Consider the following 22,629-nt stretch of genomic DNA (forward strand, 5'->3'; position numbering starts at 1 on the left):
CTGAATAGATCTGCCTTTATATACCAATACCCAATCTAAGATTTTTTTCAATATCAGGACCAATAGAGATATAAATATTCCTCTATTGATGGACTGTAACTGTAAAATAATCCAAGTTTATTGTTTTGCTGTGGTTGCCTGCAAACAAAACATTTCGTTTCTCCACTCAACCTTGACTCTCCCACGTATTTAATTATCCATGCCGACTGAAGTTGGCTCCCAAAAGACAAACGGCTCAGGGACTGAAGCAGTCTTAGGTCAGCTTGCTTTTGTCAACTTGGCCTTTTAATCGGCTGCGTCTCATTTTCCCTCTCGTTCCGTTTCTGAAACACCATTTCCCCTCTCTGTGTTTCAGGCTCAGCAGCTCCACAGAACAAAGTTCTTCTTCGCAGCTCATGCGCAGACACAAGCGGCGCAGACGGAGACACAAAATGGCCAAGATAGACCGGGTACGCACTTCTAAGCCCCGTCAGCGCCTTAGCACAAATGAACGCTGACGCCGAGCAGCGGAAAGCGATGAGAGAGCTGATTGATATGGACTCTGTGTCACTTTTTATTTACCTCTTTCTCCCTTTCTAGTCCTCATCTTTCAGCAGCATCACAGACTCCACCATGAGCCTCAACATCATCACCGTCACACTCAACATGGGTAAATGAGATCTTTGCCTTTTTGATTTTTCTTTATTTCTTACTCCTCACACTTTTTTTCCCTTTTGCTTTTTGACAGAGAAATACAACTTCCTGGGCATCAGTATTGTAGGTCAGAGTAACGACCGGGGAGACGGCGGCATTTACATCGGCTCCATCATGAAGGGAGGAGCCGTGGCTGCTGACGGCAGAATTGAACCAGGAGACATGCTCCTGCAGGTACACCTCCACTTTTACAAATCCTTTGTGATAAATTGAAAACTCATGATAAGCATCTGTCTTCTTCATGTGCACCAGTGACTCGTTAGCTGCCACAGTTAATGCGTCACAGAAAAGGCATGAATGTGTCTACGTCTGTGGGTTTGAAAGCATATCGATAACCACATCTTATTCACTTCCGTAGCAGGGCTTTTATGTTGCTGTTTTCCTTTGTGCGGTTGCCGTCTTGTGATCTCTGTACGTCAAGAGTTTTGTTGTTACGTATCGTCTAAGCACGTGAAGGCTGATTGTATTTTCTGTGATCGCTGCGTTTTATGTACGGTTTAGGATTTGTATGAATCTGAAGGCCTTAAAGCTCTTAACGCACCATTGTAAACAAAAACATCCAAGCTTCCTCTCTCATCAAATGTTCAAAATTATACTTAGGTCCTAAAAGCTGCACAGTGAAACCTGACCTTAATGTTTTGATGTGAACCAGGTGAATGATGTGAATTTTGAGAACATGAGCAACGATGACGCTGTGAGGATCCTGAGAGAAATCGTTTCTAAGACTGGGTAAGAGCATCGAACTCACTCAGTTACTGTTGGAGAACATCATCGATTCGTACAAAACTCTCTGTTTGTGCTGTGTAAAAAATATTCACACTCCAGAAATCTTGCTAAGCCTGGTGGTTGGGTGTTAGGGCAGTCATTCATCCAGCAGCCCGTCGTATTTTTGAGTTAAAAAATATTTAAAGTTCACAGGAAATTTGAAAATATCACTTGATAATTATGCGTTATTGAAAGACTAGAAGATTAATACCTGAACACCAACTATAAAGTCTAAAAAGACTTAAATGAAAAAGCCATAGTGAGAGCACAAGTAAAGCCTGGTGGCCCGCCAGGCTTAAAATACACTGGGGGAAACCCTGCTTTAATTTGGTCAAAAAGTTGGATTTATATAACTACAAAATAATTTTTAAAAGATTGTTGAGGCATGCCGGCTGTCAAATTTTCCCTTACATCTTTAGGCTGCATACATACAATCCATATTTACCGTCACCCTCGTTAAGATTTACTAAAACTCCACTTTTTACTGAAGTGGTTTAATATAATCTTGTCTTTCCTATTTTTAAAATTAGATGATAGACGTACATCTGTGTCAGATCATATAAATACTGATTAAAGGTTCATTGTTCAACAAAAACAATAAAATACAAATATTTTTAAAAAGCTTCAGTTATAGGAATTGCTCTGGGCTTTTTCTAAACCCAGAGCAATTCCTACAACCGACTTTTCCCACAAATGCACTAAAATTAAATGGTGGATTTTTTTTCTAAATATTTCAGCGTGAAATTATGCTGCAGCAATAAAAGATTCCCTTATTTTAATTTCTTGGCACATCTTTCACACAGATTTGAATAAATATGAAGGCAGCTGTTAGTTTACGACCCATCGGGGTTTCCATAGTAACACCCAAACCTGCCAATGTATAATATTTATATACAGCGGTATCTACGATTTGTCCTAAACCATTTTTCAACTCATTATTATTTAATGTAATTAAATACCATTTAATAAATCTGATAATGTGTACGTAAAGAAGAACAACAATTTTAATTTTCACACTTTGTCTTTTATTTTTTAATATGCCTCTCCACTCTTTTCAGTTTATACCTTATGTTTGCAGATGTTTTTTTTCCGTTTACTTATTTTTAAATTCTTCCTTTTTAGCCCTATTAGTCTCACTGTTGCCAAATGTTGGGATCCGTCTCCGCGGAGTTACTTCACCATCCCTCGTGGTAAGATCTTCCTCAGTCACCTATGGAGAGATGACGCTCCAAAAAGTATTCACACCCCTTGGACTTGGTCACATCACCACCACAAACTTCAGAGTACTTCAGCGTGTTTAGCGAAAACACAAAGTAATGCGTAACGGAAAAGTTTTCTGTGCATTTGTATGCATCCCCCTGCATACGCGCTTACCGGGCATTTGGGCGTCTCTGTTAAAAGAAAAGCGCAGCCGCAGCATGACGCTGCAACTTCCACTTTTCAGCAGACTCTGCTCAGAATGGCTTGCAACATTAGTTTTCTGAAAGTTTGCATGAAACTTCCGTTTTCTTCTCAATTAATCGTTGTTTTCCGCGTCTTTACATGGCATGTGGCTTCAGCCAGAACTTCCTCTGGTTTCTTTAAGACGGTGGCTTTCTGATTGCTTCTTTTACATAATCATCCTCTTGTTTGTCGTCAGATTAAACACATATGATCTTAACAGATGAATGTACTAATTAGGTGACTTGATTTTATTTAGAGCTAAATAAAATCCACAATTTTTTCTTTTACATCACAATTACCCTGCTTTATGTTGGTCTGTCACATAAAATCCCAAGAAAAGGCTCTTAAATTTGTGGTTGCAGTGAGATAAAATTGAACAAGGGTGTAAATATTTTTGCAAGGCAAAATGTCAAGTTAGTTACCTGAGCATTTTTGTTTAATGTGCTCAGCGGAGCCAGTGAGACCCATCGACCCTGCAGCCTGGATTTCTCACACCACAGCGCTGACGGGACCTTATCCACATTACGGTAAAAACAGCCAGAGTCTTCTTCATTACATTGAGAGTAATAATTCAGATTCTGATAAATACATATGCGTTTTTCCTCTTTTCTTTCTTTATCTCAGAATTTGATGACCTGCCTCTGTCGGTCGGTAAAACAGACATGGCAACCATTGTGAAGGTGATGCAGCTGCCTGACTCTGGCCTGGAGATACGCGACAGGATGTGGCTGAAGATCACCATCGCCAATGCCGTCATAGGTGAGAAGAGCCGAGCAAAACGTTAGAAGCACATGCATTCTGTGGTTTTAAAGCCAATTTACTGTAAGTCGCACAGAACTGAACAGAAACTACAAAGGATATTCACTACGCACAACGCTGTGAGCTGTGATGGTATCAAAATTACTCGTGCTTGCACATTGTAGTCTCTAGGGTCACTTTGTTGTGTCAGCAGCATTTCCAGCGTGTGTGTCGCAGCTGGAGCCACCATATCTGCGTGTTTGTGTGTGTGTGTGTGTCGCTGCGTGTAGGTGCTGATGTGGTGGACTGGCTTTACTCCAGAGTGGAAGGCTTCAAGGACCGGCGAGATGCAAGGAAGTACGCGAGCAGTCTGCTGAAACACGGCTACCTGAGACACACCGTCAACAAAATCACCTTCTCCGAACAGTGCTACTACACATTTGGGGACCTCTGCCAAAGTATAGACGCTTATTCCTTCATAACTGAGCCCCTCTGTTACTTCTTTATGCTTATTTGATCCTTCTCTCCCGCTTTAAGACATGGCGTCACTCAATCTGAATGAGGGATCCAGCGGCGGAGGCTCTGAGCAGGACACGTTAGCGCCGCTACCTCCCACCACCAACCCCTGGCCTCTTGGCGGGCAGCCGTTCCCTTACCCTCCGTTTACGTCGGCGCCCCCTTGCTTCCCGCCGGGATACTCCGACCCGTGCCACAGTTTCCACAGTGGGAGCGCCGGCAGCCAGCACAGTGAGGGTGAGCAGCGACGAAGGCGCAAGACGGGCCTCCTCGGTTTTCCATCAGTAAATCATTAATTAATGTAATCTGACTCAAACTGTCTGACGTTTGAGTGTTAGCAAGCGTGTGACTCATGCTTAACGCTAGCCGCGCTGGCCCTTTGCTTTTGGATTGCCTTCTCCATCGTTCAGTCTGTGTTTCCTAAAACGCGTCCTGTTGTCGTCAAGGTCAGTCATGAGCGCGTTGAGTCACGCAGCGGACAGCTCTGCAGTACTGGGTGTGTACAAAACGCTAAAAGACATCTGATCAGCCGGGTGATCCCGAATCACAAGCAAATCCCATCTGTTTCGCCATGAGTTCTCAGATGCTCTTTTGTCTAAATGTGCTGGTGATGCATGATTTTTTTTCTTTTTTTTTTCTTTTGCATTGAAGGAGCGAAGAGAGCCTGAGGGATTTTGGGGGGGATGGAGTGGGAATGTTAAACTGATCAATTCAGCTAAGCTATCGGTTTGTTTTTCATCATTGTGAGTGATTCATCTAAGCATGGCCATATCTTGCTTTCAGCCATTCTTTTCACCCGTCTTTGCAAGAACAGAGAAAACAAACGTAAGAGAAAGGAAGGATTGCTGCTAAGCTGCAAAAACACAAAAAACCTACCAAATAATTTCAGTCTAGTTTCTAGTGCAAATATCTTTGTACATTTGAAATAAGACAAATTTAACTCACAATTAACTTTTAGGCAACATATAAAAGCTTGATTTTAAATCAGTAATATTGATGGGGAAAGTGGCAGATTATTTCACTTCACTAGCAAGCCATTATTCCCTTATATAAGTTAAATAATCTGCCAGTGGAGCTAATACTTTTTCATCACTATTAAGGAATTATTGACTGAAAATAAGCTCCTATATCTTGCTGAAAAGTTACTCATGTTAGTTTTGTCTTATGAAAAGTGTACTAAGATATTTGCACTAGAAACCAGACCAAAACTACTTGGTAATATTTTGTGTTTTTTTTGGATTGTGTTTATGCCAGAACATAATTTGTTTAGTCATATGCATGTGTTTGTTCTTATTGGATTATAAGGCAGGGACAGGAAAGCAGCAGGAAGCAGTTAGTTGAAAGGCAGTGGAGCAGGTTTAGGATGGGGACGTCTGGCCGGTGAGGTGTGTGTAATCCTGTTGTTCCCTCTGTTTCTGCTGGGCTACGGTAGACTGAAGGAGGAGGTAGTCCCAGGACACTGGGGGAACCGGTAAGCCTGCTAACCCCCTCTCCTCCTCCTCATCATCTTCTTCCTCTTCTCTTGCTCTTCTCACTCACCATCCAGTCTCGCTCTCCTTCCAGTCTCGCTCTCCCTCCGTCCTCTCATCTTTTTCTCCCACACAGCATTCTCCACCTATCATACCGCAGCTTTAAGGTTTTCTCCTTCTTCTCTTCTTCTTCTCCCCCCATCCTTTGCCAGCTCCGTGATTTTTTCTGTTCCTGTGTATCCTTTGTGTGACTCTCCTGACAGCCGATTCCTCCCTCTCTGCACCGTTGGGCATGCGTTTGTTCTGTGCGCTGGGAGGTGCATGATGCAGGATGATCAATCTTGAGGCTTGTGCTGCTAGGGGACAATCATGCACCACTTTACCCAGTACTGTTGGGCTCATTGCAGAAGTTGAAATGTTGTTTTTGCAGCGTGTGGTACACCTCCATCAGTGTAAGCAGCACAGCTGCGCTAAAACCGCCTTTTTGAGGTGAATTTGATGATCTACATAGTTACTGAAACCAGTTGTGCTTTTTCTGATGCTGGTGTGTCACTGGTGTGTATGTGCAGTGCCTTGCAGACATGTTCAAGCCACTTGACCCTTTTCATGGTGCATTACAACCACAAATATTGTATTTATTGAGATTTTATCTTATGAATCAACATAGTAGAGCATTGTGGTGGATGACTGGTTTCAGGTTTTTAGATGTATTTACAAATGAATGTCTCTACCAGCTTCATGGAAACTTTTTCTGGCTGCAGATGTTTAATTGAATTGTGGGGTACACACTTTGACTAGGCCATTCAAACACATAAAAATGCTTAGATTACATCATTCATTTGTAGCTTTGGGTGTGTTTTGGGTTGTCTCGTTTTTTTTTTTTTTACCCTGTAACATGTTTTTACCCTGAATCCATCAGCCCATATAATCTGATCCCCATCCCTATTTCCTCCCCCACAGCATTATGCTGCCACAACCGATTTTCACTGTGGGGATGGTGTGTTGATGGAGATGTGCATGTAGCATCTACTTGTTGGCCAAAACATTAATTTTCCGTTCCATGTGCCTCAAATGGCTCTTAAATCATTTGTAGTAAAAAAGTGATACTGATATGATATGATTATGATTTTTGATGGAATAATTTCACTAAATATCCACAAAAGATGACTCCAAATCAACCAGCAATATTTTTTAAGGCCTTTTTTTATTTTAAAACCATTTGCTTTTTCAGAATCAGCTTTAAAGTCCAAGGCTTTGAGCCCAAAGAAAACGTTTGGCTTTGATTTCAAGTGAAATTCCAAAACTATTTAATTTCTTATCATAAAATAGATTGAGTTTTCTGGTTGCAATGTAACAATTTGTTAAAGAAATAAAAAATTCAAGTGGTGTGAATGTTTTTCCAAAGCGCTGCTTTCACTGTGAATGTTTCAGTGTCTTTAGAAACAGCAGCTGCAGGATGATTTAGTTGTGGTGGATCTTTAAGCTCAAACCTTTGATTTAATCATGTTTGCTCTTGACTGGTGACTCTTTCCTAGACAGCCTTAAAAAAATGTCACATCTTAAACAATAAGCTTTAACGTACATTATCCGGTTTACAGTTTCAGCTGACAAAATCTCCTCTAAGCTGTTGTTTAATGTGTGACCTTTTACTATTTTCCCGCAATGACTTTCTGGTTCTGAGTCAGCTCCATCTGATCGGTTGCAGCTGCCACTCAGTGTGTTTTGGGCCGTTTTCTGCAAATGTTGCAAAAGGCCCGCTTGAAACATCTTTTTTTCTTCTTCTTCCTCTTCTTTTTCTGTCTTTGTCAACAGGAAGTCGAAGCAGTGGATCGAACCCCAGCGCAGGCAAAGACAGACGCTCCCCGCAGGAGAAGGCTCAGAGGACGACGTGCTGCGAGTCGGAGCCGGGCGTCCGCGGAGCGAGGCGGGGCGACCGCTCCGCCAGCCAGATGAGCCACCACAGCCACGCCAGGTCGAGCCTGAGCCACAGCCACTCGCACAGGAGCCACTCGCTGTCCCAGAGCAACCACCCCTCCTTCGGCTACAGCCACACCCCCTTCACCCAGCCGGGGCCGGGCTCCTGCGCGCAGAGCGAGCGGAGCCACGCCTCCTCCTACGGCCCCCCAGGCTTGCCTCCCCCTTACTGCCTAGCTCGCCTCGCCCCCAAGACCTCGGTGAGCAGCAGCACACCCCCCGGAGCGCCGCCGGGGAGGGAGCTGGCGTCCGTCCCCCCGGAGCTCACCGCCAGCCGCCAGTCGTTCCAGCACGCCATGGGCAACCCCTGTGAGTTCTTTGTGGACATCATGTGACAGGACAGTGCCTTCAGAAACAAAACAAAAACACAGTGAGCACAAAACAATCCTCCCTGAACTCACTTGGTGTTTTTCTTTTTTCTCCTCAGTCGATTGAGCACCCTTAAAGCTGCAGTGTGTAACTTTTGTAAAAGACGTTTGTTGTTATTTTATTTCTTAAAACTGTCAGTGTGTCGTGACGGTACACAATGAGACAGATAAAATGTGAAATATTCAACTTCCTCTACCTTTTCCCAGATCTAACTGCAGAAATACACAGTTCAGTCAGAAACAACCAATCAGAGCCAGGAGGAGGGACTTAGCGCTGCCCATCATGCTCATGTACCCACTTCTCACATTGTCCTCCTTGCTCACCCATGAATATTTAGTTTAATTAGCAGAATGCAGATAAAAAAATTAAATGCACCAACAAATCGGCCCAGGTTTCCTTCATGTTGGGATCGGCTGAATGTGAAGCCGTCTGGAAATGAACCACTGAGGTTCATGTTTGCACGTTTGCAGATACCAATACTGACTCCACTGTTACCAACTCACTGGCTTTCTTGCTAAATTTATTAACATTTCAGACAAAAAAAAATCTGTTTTGGCCAAAATTAGAATCAGCAGGTCGGGTTTTTTAAAGGTTGCAACCAGAAACCTGCAATCGATGCAGGAAGAATCAAAAACCCTACAAGCTTATATCAAGTCACCACCTAAATATTATAGAGAAATCCAAGAATACAATCCCTCATCAGTCGATATTAATTTATTAAATACAATCATATTGAAAAAATAAAAACATCTGTAAAGCATTAATGAAAATTTTAATAAAATATGTGATGATGAAAAACATTACACAACTCTTAATGGACTTTTACAGAATGCTAGTTAGCATGTGCACCTATGATAGTGGATAAATAGTTTTCCTTTAACAGTAAGTTTTTGAGCAGCACATGGCCGAGCATGATTGACAGCACTGAGACCTTCCTCCTGGCTCTCATTGGTTGTTTTTGGGAGTGGTGCATTTCTTTAGACAGCACTAGGAGGGTGTAGAGGTCTCATATTAGCCTGTCACAACATGGTGACAGTTTTAGTAAATGTATAAAGAACAGATTTATTTTTTAATAAAAGTTACGTGCTGCAGCTTTACGTTCAGAATGTAGATACCACCCGGGCCCCTCCGCGGCCCCTCAGCTTCCCGATGTCCGCAGACAGGAACGGGCTGCGTTAGCACAGAGGAAGGATTCCTCTCGCTATAAGCACAGGTGCTCCACCTGAGCCCCTCCAGCCCCCATGTACAGTTTGTGAAACGTTAGTTCTGTTCGGTGTGGTGACGTCTTCGAAGTTGCCACGCAGACAATCTGGGGTAAAACCTCAGACGTCGTCTGTTCAGCGAGACCTTTGCCTTGGCTGGAACTGGATCTCAATCCCCCAGACCCAGACCCAAAACTCTGGACTCACGTCTGTTTGTGTCTCTGCCGTTTCTGGGGCTTCGTCGCCAGCAGCTTGCCAACACTAACCGTGATCTGTGGACCCAACAACCGGCTGCCAGTTTGACCAAGGCTGCGTCGTGCATGTCTGAACTGCTTTAAAGAAATTTTATGAATTCGTTTTGTTTGAAGTATTAACTAAGCTGGAGGGAATAAGGTTCCCTCTTGTTCTAAAGGATGAATCCGTACACTGGAAGATTTTGTGATGTTATTTATGTGGTCATGTTGCGTTGATGATGTTGTCGCAGTTTGTCTCCTCTAAGATTCCTGACAGACAATCAGACATCACCCTTTGTGAATCAGAGGCCACTTTCCGCTTTCTCAGCCGTTCGCTGTCAAACATGCAACACATGTCAGAAGTCGACACACCCCGTAACTGCAAAAGGTTCTAAATAAACCATTTTTACAACCTTTTCCACCTTTAATGTAAAAATATTATCTCTATTATTCACCTGGAAAACAAGTAAATCTGTCAAAAGGTAAAATATACTAAACATAAATGCGACAATAACCCGGTTGCATAAGTTTCCACAACATTAAATGATTCAATCTTCTTGAGTTCATATCTGACATGAATTATAGGGAATTTCACGAACGTCAAATCAATTTCAGCTGTGCCAAAAGGATTTTCCTCACATTTGCATTATTCAGCTAAAGCAGAAGCTTAATGAGAGAATAACAAGACCTTAACAATGTCACTGTACAGAGGTACTTTTTCAGAAGAAAAGTACCAAAAAGTAACAGTTTTACATTTACATAAACATAATTCAGTAGGTAGAGAACATATATAACACTTGTTTTATTTTACATGACAAAAGGTTGATGCGGTCTAGCAACAACCTGAATTAAAGCTCCAAAAATCCTGTGGACAAACAAACTCACACAAAACGCAAATCATAATGAAAAACACAACAGTCCCCAAACAGGAAACAGTAAAAAAAAACATTAAAGGTGGAAAAAGTTCTGAAATAATTGATCAGATCGTCACATTTTCACGTGACGAAAACCTTTCATTTCACCAGGAGTGTGTGGACGTTTCACATCCTCTGGGTCGTTAATCCCATCAGGTGAGGCGACTGAACCTGGACATTTCTAACACTTTGATTAAAGCACAGCAACATCAGCAGAAATGTGAGCACAACTGTCGAACTGCCAACACAGTTCGCTGATTTAGGATCATAAAAAGCCGGTGAGAGAAGCCGGCGCTTCGCATTACGTGGTGGATCGTTCTTTCTTATGTCAGAGCTGTTTATGTTGCCAATTTTCTGTTTGTTTGTGATTCTCATCATTTCACATGAGTTTAAAGTGACTTCAAGGGGAATCCTGGCCAACAGAATAACCAATCCCCTTGCTAAACAACGGCAAACCCCTGTCGCATCTACTTAATGAATATCTACAACAGGGAAACAACACTCTAGTTTTATGAGCACTTTTTCATTTTGTCTCTCCCTTTAAGTATGAAACACTGTTTGCAATCAAAGCTTTCTCTTTCATTTTGTTTCGTTACAAAAGAAGAATAAAATGTACATAGAAATTTATTATATATAAGAATTAAAAATATATCTGTTCAACTTTTTGTCTTTATTGTCGGACATTGAACTGAAACGTCCTTTTCTAATCTTGCACATGATAAATCACTGGAATTATACAAACACACTGTTAATTAATTGGTCACAGATGAAGAAGGAAACAAATTTCCTCAGCAAAATCAACTTATTTTTATTGAAGATTTGAATGAGTTTAGGGGAATTCAGAACCCTGATTGATAGTTCTACGTTTTTTGGAAGCATCAGAACGTTTTGTTTAATAACTTTTAAAGTTTTTCAGTAATTAAGTGAAGCTTTCCTTCAGTGTTTCTGTGTATCTGAGGGTTACGGGTCCAGGAGGAGGAAACCTCGGCGATCCGTCTCTCTTAACACTTTCCAGCTCGTTCTGGAGCGAGAAAAGGGAAGAGCAAAGAAAACCTCTATTCCAAACTCCTCCTAAATACTAAGACTATTAGCTTAGCTACAGTTTAGTGGAACCCAGTGCCAGCAGTTTGGTATTCAAGATCTAGATCAACATCAGCTATTAGAAAGGTTAAAAACAGATCCAAAACGGAGAGATTTGCTCTTTCTTTACCGCGTCGCTGCAGGTGAGGCACCAATCTGTTTCCTGTTGTAACCTGAATGTGCTGTTAAGCTGCATTTTAAGCTGATTAGGGTTAAGGTCAGGAAAGTTGACAGATTTCTTAGACAACTGGGTCAGAACATGTCCAAAACTGCAGCTCTATTTCTATATATATATATTTTAAAAACTGGTGCAGTCTTAAGGTCATGGGCACATGTGGACTGATCCAAAAGATGACTGACTGTAGCTCAGGCTGCTCGAGATGCAAATTCTGGTTTCCATAGAAAACGATCAGAAAATAACGCAGTTTTACTGAGTACCGCGGTCCGGGCTGCGCTGACCCCTGCCCACCATCCAGCTCCACAACTTCAGCTTTACCATCCTATCGGATTTTACTTTCACATAAAACCCAAAACCTCATCTGGAAAGCTTTAGTAGCCTTGCCTACTAAAATTAATTGAAAACTCCTGCATCAAGATTGAAGTGTCAACTGCATGAACGCCACAAGATGGAGACACTCTGCACTAACAGTGAAACAAAGGTTTCATTTCTCATAAGAAAATGTAATTTGAACTTTCATCAAATAGGTGGATGCAACGATGCTCCAATGGGAAGAAAATGGTGGTAAAAATACAAAAAAAAAAATAATAATACCAAAAACGCGCCACACCAAACGTGTCATAGTCTCATCTGCGTTGACAGTTCACGTTAACACCCCCTGCGTGGAAACTCCGAGCTGCGTGTACTTTCCCAGTGGGTAGACGTTACTTTCACAATGTTCAGACACCAAAGTGCAGCATGAGAGACCACCAGTTGACTGAGCCCACCAACCACACGCGCGCACAGACACGTACAGACAGACAGAGAGAGCGCGCGCGTGAGAAAAAGCAACTCCACGCTCCCACTCACGAGAGGGGCGTCAGTGGCCAGGAAGGAAGTGACATCACTCGGCTGCAGAGGCAGATTAAACAGCGCGTTAAAATATCAGAAGCGACCTATTTCAAACGCTCGCGTCTTTAAAATTAAAAGCGCAAATAAAAATAAGTTGTTCTTTTCGGTCGGAGCTGACGCGACTGTCACCGAACCTACATGTCAGCCTACATGCAACTACATGCAGTCATTTACCAGCAGGCTGAATGTTACTGCTGCTTACCGAACGATTTAGGAGTATTTCCCAAGTCAGTATGTTAATCGGAGGGGGGGAGTTTACACTGCCTGACAGCGGGCAGGGGGCAAGGGGGCGTTTAGGGGTAAGAGTGGGAAGTGTTTCTGAGACAAGAGTTAGAAGAGGTGTTCACTTTTGACATCATACTTGTACAATCTGTACATAGAAGGAGGTGAATCTTTAGAAGGTCAAAGATCATCTTTTATATGTCAAGGGAAGATGATGAGAAGATGACAAAGGTGATTTGGTAATGATGTTTGCATTGTTTATAGTTTATCACCTGATTATGAATGCTGGGATGAGCCGATGGCATGTCATCTTCATAAATTCCCCCACATTTAAGACACTTACTGGAAGGAAACAATCTTTTCAGAGGAAATAAATAAGAGTAATTTATTTTAGGTTGACTAATTTTCATTTTAAAACAAAAGGGACTCACATTGTGCTTTTATTTTCAGTTTTGCTGTCTCAAAACAATGTGCGTGATTTAGAAAAGAAGCCTGGAATTTTTTAAACTTCAGGCTTAATCAGTGTCACATGGTGTGAAGAGATCATAAGTTGTATTTCACATAATTCATCATGATGCGTGCTCGACTCATGATGAATTTCATTTCTTCACAATGAAAATATGAAGAGACGTGTATGATAAACTGTTTTTAAATCCACTGAATCTATTGTGTGGCACAGGTTGGAATTTTTTGTTTTGTTTTCTGTTTTAATTGTTTTGGACTCAACGAGTGAAAAGTTGATGAAGTCTGGAAACTTTTGTGAAAAAAGCCACACCATGAACGATTGGTATCTAACAAGGCCCATGGATCAGGTCTGGCCTGTAAGCGTAAGTATTTCTTCACACAAATTCTCCGCATGGCTGTTCATGCTGAAGGGAGAATAATGAAGGCTAATCTGTCTAATGTGTTTTCTGGCACAAAAAGATCCAGGTCCAGGAATAAAAACAGTTTCCTGACATGGGGGGAGCAAAAATAACAACGCAAATGAAGATGACGACTTTCCCTTTCTATAAATTCATCACATACCAATATGAATCTATGAATCTAGAAAAGTGTCAGGCACTTAAAATCTGTTTTATGTTGGTTGTGCAAACTGCTTAAGACAGGTTTGTTATGAATTATGACTGACCGTGTTTAAGGGAACGTTTTTCCCACGCCTGGGACTTCCAGGTCATGTCTTCGTGGATCCTGTTCCCGCTGAAAAAGCCTGCCAGGACCGGAGATTTAAAAATCAGAGTTTGACCTCATTTTCCAGCTGTAACAAGGAATGGAGTGAAATAATATGTCTCAGACAGATGGAAACAGAAGAAACTTAATTGATCCAAGTTGTCACCAAAACATTCAGTAAAGCATCCACACATATATGACATGTTTTATATCAGGGGTGTAAATGGTGTTGTTTGTTCTGCTTTTCAAGCTGCAACACATTTCCACATCTTTACATCATTTATTGTGCCTAACTTTCACTGAAATTAATGTTTTTTTCCCCTCTTTTTAAAGTGATAAAGAAATGCAAAAATGTTATTTTAATTTAACTTGCGTTTAAAGGTGGGAAATAAATGTTGAGTTTGCAGATGAAGCCACGCCCCCCTCCTCCTCTGAGTCATTAAAGCCGAGCCCAGCTGGTGGCAGGCTGAGTCTGAGCAGAGAGAGGCTTACGAGACAGAGCTTCAGCTGGAGACAACGTCATCTCAGTGAAGCTGATAGATTCTAGATTAACAAAGCAGAAAAAGTGAGCATTTATTTTCTTGGATTATCGCTGAGGTTTGGGAGCCAACACTTCAGGATGGCCGGGTTCTTCTGGATGCTGGGTCTCACTCTTCTCGCCCAGGGTTTCCTGCGTACCCTTGGAGACATTGGAGTTGGCTGCAAGAAATGGGTTCCAGACACAGAAGTCAAGGGCTTCGTTAAGTGTGTTGAATGTCATCCTGGTGAGTGGAAAATCAAAGAATGAAACAATATTTTGTTAGTTTTATGCATGTTATGAATGATTGTGCAGTTAGAAGGAATGCAACAAGAATAAAAGCTTAAAAAATGCAGCTCACATTTACAATGTTTGACATGTTTGATGAAAAAAAAGGCACAAGTTCTCGAATTTGCTTGAATTGTTCTGTAATCTTTAAACAGACAAATGAAAATGGAAAGAAAAAAAAGTAGTATTCCTGGGTTTGGGGAGTTCCTCTGTGGTGGCTGCATGTGACCAAATATAGTTTCAGTGGTTTTTCACCTAATCCCACAACAAACGCTTGGCTGATACGACTGATTAATCCAGTCTGGGATTCCTCTGAGTAACAGGATTCACCCAGATGTTTTACGGCTTTGATTCACAGTTATTAGAGTTTTGATTTGCTGGGGCACGTAACCATGTACATGCATGATAAAGTGTAAATACTCAGAGCTGTTGGTGTCTGATTTGTGATTTTGCATGTGTGGATTTCTTTGCAGGGAATCGGTTGGTCAAACCGTCTGGCCCAAATCCTCAAAAGCTTTGCACTCCATGTGAAAATGGAACATATACACATCAGTCGTTGGGTTTTAAATGTCCATCATGCATCCAGTGTGTTGGTATGTTATCTCATTAAGGAGAAAAATACATTTTTATTGAAGCTCCATCTCAGCCTGATTTCTTACTTCCATCTTTTGCAGGCGCTCTTGTCCATTTCAAAGACTGTACCCCCAAAAGTAACACACAGTGCAAGTGTAAGGAAGGTCTTCGCTGTGGAGACGCAGAATGTACCTTCTGCACGGACGAGTGTGGAAAAGGAGAGGAACCTACAAAAAAGCGTATGTATATCTGCAAATACTGGGTTGTGACCATTGAGCAAACTTGATGTTTTGGAAATTAGCTTAAAAAAACAAACTATCTTTTACAGGTGATTGCAGGCCTTGTCCTAAAGGAACCTTTAATGACCAAATTCACCAGAACTGTAAAGCCTTCAGTACCAGGTGAGTTGCCTTTCTCCCTTAAACTCTTTTTTTTGGCTGCTGAAATGCTGATTTGACAGAAACAAATTAAACTAACTGGGATTCTTTCCCCAAAGGTGTCCAGATCCAACTCATATAATTGTATTCCAAGGAAATGCATCTTCTGACATCATATGTGAACTACCTCAACCTCCGACAACTCTACCCGTGACCAACCCAGAGAACAATCCAGTGAAACCTGGTAAGAGAGGATCCAGTAGCATCTCTGTTGAGCTTTTATGCTTATTTTCAGTGAGGGTAAAATGTATCTTCTTGCTTTGAAGACGGGAACAAAGAACAGCCATGGCCGATGGAGTCGTTTGCGGTCATTGGGGTCCTGATGATGTGTCTCATCGTCTTCATCGTCCTTGTGTCGGCGCTGATCCACTGCAACGGCAAAAAGGAAAAGATACAAAGAAGAACCCCCTCAAAAACACCCATTGTTATTAGTAACCCTTCAGGTAATGATCATTTATCTTTAAACCACTTTAAGGAGGTAATGTCCAAACACAGAGTATTAACTTTGCCATATTTTTTCCACTTGTTACTTAGATGAGCCAAGGACATTGATTGCTATTGAATGCAGTTTTCATGAAGCCCAGCAGGAGCAGGGAAGCAGCACAGAATCACTCATATCCAAGGACTCGGAGCAGGAAATTGTGTGAATGGAAGCAAAGTGGCATCTGCAGCTGAGGAAAACATTTTTATCCTAACCAAGATGGGATTCTTTGCCAAACTGAGCCATAAGTTTGGAGGACTTTGACCTAAAGAAGGAGCAGCACTGAAATGACAGAACGACGATGAGGTCTCTCTACTGGTTGTTTACTATTTATTCTTTGTAAATACAAACACAAGAGGAAGGGGAATTCTGAGATGGGGGGGGAAAAAACCAAGTGGACTTTAACTGTGACTTTCTTTATGCAAATGACAGAAAGCCACACTGTTCTTCCCCTACTGGAGGACAAAGCAGCTTTATTTAGTGTTTTAAAACACTGCACTGTATCTGACATTTAAGTGTTAACGAAGATTCTTCGTAATGTGTAGGTATAGTGACCCTGGTAACTGTTTAAGCTACTATTTCTGTGGAAAAAGAGTGTTATATGGCGCATGCTACAGTGTTGTTCAATTTGAAAGTACAGTGCAAGTGGGCGTTCAGCTTTTAGTCATTTGTCATACTGAGCCCACGTACGCCTTCCTGGTGCAAATGTTAGCCTTTACCTTCGTTCCATTGATCAACCTAGTTACTTACTGTTTTTTTTTGTTGTCTTTTCTGCTGAGTGTGTTGCACGTATTGACTGGTTATTAATAGTGTGAGTGCGTAAACGAGGCCAAGCGACGAAAGCATTGTGTTTGATCAGCTGAAACCACAGATTTACATGCACGCTATAAAAAGACAAAACCATTTCCGCCAATGAATCAAACATTTCTTACTTTAGTTCAGTTAGTTACCAGCAGTAGTTATATTTGCTAAATTGTTAATGAATACACCAAAACTTCAGTGCTTTTAAACAACTTGGGCAAACCAAGTTTGCTTTGTCAGCTTCTGATAGGTTGTCACTTGAATGGATGTGAATACCTGTGAGTGTAAACCTCAGACTACTGTACTTGCAAAAACGGATTTTTGAGGAGGTCAAAAACTTCTAAATTAGTTTCGACCGACTCTGTTACACCTGAAGCTTATGGAAGCAGATCTTTTGACCGAAGTGATGCATCTTAGTGCAATTCTACTAAATATGAGTAAATGTACATAGATGTACTAATTGTTAAAAAAAAAAAAAAATGTTGTGCGTCTTGAGTTAAGGATTGTGTGCTAATATCTGGCTTGAACTGTAAAACATGTAGCTATATTTCACCTCCACGTAGCTCTGAAAGATTAACTTGCTTAATCACAGCCAGCTGGTTGTAAAAGCTGCAGAATTTGATAACAAAAACTTCCTGGGTTTTCCAGCTGTTACTTAATTGCTAATCAGAAAAAGTCCAAAAGGGGTTTTCCCCATGTTGTCCTTAAGCTTCAGCCAGCAGTGAGCCCTCAGACTGGAGGGATTTAACAAGAAGACAACCTCAGGATAAGCACAAGCAAGCTGACTCATGCCTCTTGCACAACGGGGATCACAAGTAACCTTTAAGGTCATTCATTCGTCATAGTTTAAATTCATTTCAGTGTCATATCGAGGTGATAAAAACTTGGCAGCTTTAACTTCAAATCAAGGCTTCAGGGTCAAGTGGAAATCCCCCACTGCCGTTTTGTTTTCTGTGAAACTCCTCTACTTGAACAAAGAATGTGGCCGGGGAGATAAGACCAACAGGAAGTGTTGTTTTTTTTTTTTTTTTTTAAAGCCGTATTTCTGGCTTGAACTGTAGCAGGCGTTATTTCTTAACAAAATGGAACAAAGAAATATCGTGTGTGGGCTTCTGGTGGAAACAAAGTAAGCCCACATCTATTGTAATTTATCACAGTGTGTAGACTATGAGTCACTATTCTCAGTCGGGCGGCGTTGGTCTAACAGACCTCAAAATCCACAAGCGCCGTCCTGTAAAAGGGCAAACGCATACGCTGACTGGAGCACTTTATTTAGTCTGTCATCTGCTACCTGAGGCGAATGACGCTCTCCTAAAGTATCCTTTCCACTGTCAGAAAATGGTTTCATTCTGTCTTGTTTTTAAAGTTTTACATTGTACTTTTATCACATTTTTAAACACCAAATAAATGATATATATATTTTTTATTTGTTGTGCTTTTATACAGAACAGCTGAAAAAAAAAAACATTCTCCAGCAAAGAAGTGGCCACATATATAAGGAAAAAAACAGGAGGAAGTAAAACATAAAGAATTCAATTCAGATCAAACAGAAACAAAAACAAAAAATCCCAAAGTTTTTAATCATCAGAATGAATATTAGTGCTTGGCATGAGGTAATTTCCCACAGAGCGAGTTCTGACAGACTCTTTGGCGTCACATTTCAGCAGAAAGGTCAACAGGAGGTTTTAGAGTTGGACCTGGGAGTGTAGCTCATCCTGTTAAAGACTGTTTTGTTTTGTAAAAGCATCCATACTCAAATTCTCCACATTCCTCATGTTACAACCACAAACATGAGAAGTCGTGAAAACCCAGCACAAAAAGTAGCGACTCTGACCATCATCTGTTCCTTTGCACCTGGCAAGTAAAGAGTTAATTTAGTGTAGAAATCTGAAAAGTGTGGCATTTGTGCAACTGCGACAAGCGGTTGTTCATTTGTAAACATCGACAATTACACAATGTAGATATTTACCCTCAAAGACTTTTTAAAACTGTCATGAAATGCCAATAAAATTCTCTGCTCTGGTTTAAACAAAAAGAAAAAACTTTAGGTGGTATGAATATAATTCAGCATTGAATTTTTAAAAAAAAACCTTCCAATGTTGATCAGTTTTCATTCTCAGGTTAGTTCATGTGATTGTCACTGAACAGCTGTAAACAATAACACCTGAAAACACACACAAAGGTAGCACACACATGCAAGCGCAGGTGATTAAAACCAAGTTCACGTGTCATCAATCTCACTTCTTCTTCAGCCTTCGGAGAAAACAGTTTGTGGTTGAACCAAACTGAAGAGTGTTTGGAGATTTTATCCAAATCCCAGGCAGGAAACGTACAACGAATCGTATCTGAGCTGAAGTCAGGCGCTCCGTTTGCGGTAAAAAAAACATTTGGCTGCTGATATGAAAAAGCAAACATTAATGCTATTATTGTTAAATTAAACACTAAATATACACATTTTAAAAAGTACTTCAACAAATTAAGCAATTCCCTTTTGGTTCTAGTGTCCAAAATGCGATAATAATGCGTCCTTGCTTTACTAACCTAAAGTGCTTGTCTTGGTTTTTCTTTCAGTTTTTGATGATAAAGCAATAAACAATGAGAACCCTTTGTTAGATTAAAATTATCTTATAAAAAAAAACCATTTCCCGTCAGCGCAATCTGTTTATTGCTGCTTGCATCCTTCCCTTTTCTCTTTGGGTTTACTCCGTCCAGATTTATCCGCCTGTCGTTTTGTCGGTGGTATGAACGTCGGTTCCTCAAGGGTTAGGTCCTGGGAGCCGGATTGGGCTGTGGGAAGCGCCTCACTGGTTTGACCTGTAACTGAAGCAAACAAAGTGAATGCAAAGCTATTGTTTCAACAACCAGACTCATTCATCCTGTTGGGTACCAGTTTGTCCTGCTTGGAAGCTCTCTGGGACGTGCACTCGGCCCTGGAAGGTCGGGTCCAGCTCCTCTGCTATGTTTCTCATCTGCTGGGCTTTTCTGCAACGGCAGCATTATTAGATGCATAACACAGAATCGATGCAGTAATAGTACAGATGCTTTATTTCCTTACGGTAGGGCGTGAACGGGGCTGGGTGGCTGGTTCTCCGGCGAGCAGTCTTCAGTCGGAGAGGGGAGACCCTCCGAGTCGAGTCTTTCTCGATACACCTAAAGAACAAGACGAAGTCTCTATCGGTCCTTTTATTTATAAAAGTAATTAAACTTTTATTTCCTGGCACCTGTCTTTCTCTGGCAGCTCGCCTGTCGTAGTGATTCATCATCGCTCTGTGTTTGTGCCAGGATCCTGGCCCTTCCAGTTCACGAGATCTTCGCTTGGCCTTAATTTCCTGCTTCTGCATAAAACGTGCAATTTCCTGCAACAAAACAAAAACAAAAAAAAACAAATCAAGGCAGGATATTTACAAGAATGAACAAAACACAGGAATTCACCACTGTACCTCATCTTGTGCAACCTGAGCTACCCTGAAGTCCCCCTCTGGATAGGAACTGCGTAAAGACGTCTGTAAAGAAAGTAAAGAAGATTATTTCTTTTCATTTTCCTCCTGTAACAACATCTTCACCTTCAGCACCTTGTAAAAGTATTAAAATTTGTCCACATTTCTCATGTTAGATCCACAAACGTCACTGTCTTATTGGGGTTTTAAGTAGTAGACCAGCACAAAGTAAGTGCAGGATTCTAGTGGAAGGATTCCGATGCTTGTTTTTCCTCTCAAATAATCTGAAAAGTGTGGCCTGCAATGGTATTTTCCCCATCCTGATTCAATGCAGTTACAGCTGGTAGTCCTTTGAGGAAAGTAACAGCTTTGCACATCTTGAGACAAATGCTTGCTGTGTTTTCCTCGCGAAATAAGTTGGGCTTAGTCAGATTTGATGGGATTTGTCTGAAAACAAAGCATCAATGCTCAATTAGATTTAGGTCTGGACTTTAATTAGGCCACTCAAACATGTTTTGATCTGTAGGTTGTAGTTCTGGCTGTACGTTTCAGATCGTCATCCTGCTAGAGGCCGAATCTCGACTTGTTTTTAGTCCATTCATCGTTAAACTCCGACCATCGTTAAACGCCGTCAGCAACATTTTTCTCAGCGGTGATTATGTGTTCACTGTTAATCTGCCATTGCTACTGTTTGTAGGTCAAAATGTTTCATTTTAAAATCATCCAAACATCCATCTGCATGTTTCTGAGCCTTCCAGAAGGCTTGTGGTAAACTTTAAACATCATTTTGTATGGCTTTGTTTCAGCGCACTCTTCTTTAAAGATCAGATTTATGAAGTGTGTGCCAGAACATTTTATTGTAAGGTGATATCTAGACTCTTAACTCTCATCTAGCGAACTTGTCTGGGCTCCACATGCAGGATCAGATGTTATTCAGCAGCAGCTGGGAAACCAGACTGTCCCCTCAGGTGTGAACTCTGTCCTACCCAGGACTTGCTCCGACTTGTTCATGACTCTCTGATCTTGTGACTCTCATCATCCGCATGGTGCAAAAAAAATCTGGCAGTGATTTTGTTGTGGAAAAAAGACAACTATTATCAAGGACTGTCAGGTGAGATCACTCAATCAGGTTTATTGTGCACAATACAGAGAGCTTGTAGGAAAATTAATAATGAAGCAGTTCTGGGTGAAAAGCTCTCCAGGCAGAGACAACACATGAGTTTTACAACAAGGATAAGGGATCCAAAACAAGGGGCGAGACAGACTGGTTCTGATGCAGCTGTAGAAAACAACTCCCAACCTTGTGCATGTAGCCCAAATAGTTTTATCCGGTGGAAACGTACAAGAATTTAGAATAAACCCAGAGCAATTTAACTAGCAGATATTACCTTATAATAATTTTCTACTACAGATTTTCACCTACAAGTGTATTGGAATTGATTGTTTTTTTGACAACTGGAAACAATCGTAAAAACTTTTTTTTTATGACTAAAAAACACAAACAAACTGTTTTTTACGACCGTTTCTAGTAACGCTCCAGAGTTATGATGGCTACCCGTCTTTATCCTGCCTGTTAATTTGTGTGGACAATAAGGCCTCCTTAGATTTGCACGTGTGTCGCATTCTTTCCATTTTTAGATTGAAAAATTTTTCATTACCAAACTTCTCCACAACTTTCTTCCCGTCATATCTGCTTTGTTCTTTGGTCTTCATTAATTGTTCACAAATGTTCTGTAGAAAACGTTTGAGCTTCACATAACTGCTGGATTTATAACGGGTACGGCTGCAACGATTCCTCGAATGATTCGAGTTCCTCGACTATTAAAATTCCTCGAGGAAAATTACCTGCCCCAAAGCTTCATTAAACAAGGTTTTATTACTTAGCGCATTATTATTTAGTGTTCCGGCTGGGTGATTATTTCTGTTGCGCAACACTCTCACTTTCGCAAATTAGCTGTTGACGAAAGCTAAGTGCTAGTAGTATAAAGTTCTGGGGTATTTCATTGAGTTATGATAATGTCTGGGTTTTTATCTTTTTTTGGGGGGATCAATAAGCATCCTTAAATTGACTGGCGCGATGCCTGGAGTACAGCAGCCTCTCTCCTCCCGAAGCTGCTGCCTCGTGGTGATGAAGAGCGAACGGCGGTGAGCGGATAGACTCAGCACAGTGGGTGGCTGTGTTGTGCTGTAGTTGATGCTTAATGTAAGTGTAGCTTTAAGGACAAACCGGAAAATAAATTT

General features: G+C 41.2%; 2 protein-coding genes and 1 long non-coding RNA gene across 4 annotated transcripts in view; all 3 read left to right on the plus strand.

Moving 5' to 3' along the window:
• Positions 1-257: 257 nt before the first annotated feature.
• On the plus strand, positions 258-10,348 carry LOC103144053 (segment polarity protein dishevelled homolog DVL-1-like; the record flags this gene model as incomplete). The annotated part of the gene is made up of 10 exons (XM_007560844.2): positions 258-449; positions 580-649; positions 728-867; positions 1,346-1,422; positions 2,581-2,648; positions 3,351-3,428; positions 3,526-3,660; positions 3,930-4,097; positions 4,177-4,392; positions 7,437-10,348. Coding segments are annotated over 10 exons (1,641 nt in total), but the record flags the coding sequence as incomplete, so codon positions are not given.
• On the plus strand, positions 5,317-7,016 carry LOC107837174 (uncharacterized). The gene is made up of 2 exons (XR_001663173.1): positions 5,317-5,626; positions 5,837-7,016. It is a non-coding gene; the product is annotated as an uncharacterized LOC107837174 (long non-coding RNA).
• A 3,917-nt stretch (positions 10,349-14,265) lies between the features above and the next one.
• Positions 14,266-22,629, plus strand: part of LOC103143998 (tumor necrosis factor receptor superfamily member 9-like) — a 16,473-nt gene continuing 8,109 nt past the window's right edge. The window contains exons 1-7 of one of the 2 annotated variants that reach the window (XR_001663172.1): positions 14,266-14,618; positions 15,133-15,252; positions 15,334-15,471; positions 15,561-15,633; positions 15,729-15,853; positions 15,936-16,112; positions 16,204-17,201. Coding sequence is in view for 1 of the 2 variants with exons in the window: in XM_007560741.2 (XP_007560803.1) it covers positions 14,474-14,618; positions 15,133-15,252; positions 15,334-15,471; positions 15,561-15,633; positions 15,729-15,853; positions 15,936-16,112; positions 16,204-16,316 (891 nt within the window). In the remaining variant the exon portion in view is untranslated. Of the gene's footprint in view, positions 14,619-15,132; positions 15,253-15,333; positions 15,472-15,560; positions 15,634-15,728; positions 15,854-15,935; positions 16,113-16,203; positions 18,510-22,629 lie in introns of those variants that run through there. The other variant, XM_007560741.2, reaches the window with a different exon arrangement.

This window comes from Poecilia formosa, unplaced genomic scaffold (genome assembly GCF_000485575.1).
Source record: "Poecilia formosa unplaced genomic scaffold, Poecilia_formosa-5.1.2 Scaffold120, whole genome shotgun sequence".
In the NCBI taxonomy this organism is placed as follows: domain Eukaryota; kingdom Metazoa; phylum Chordata; class Actinopteri; order Cyprinodontiformes; family Poeciliidae; genus Poecilia; species Poecilia formosa.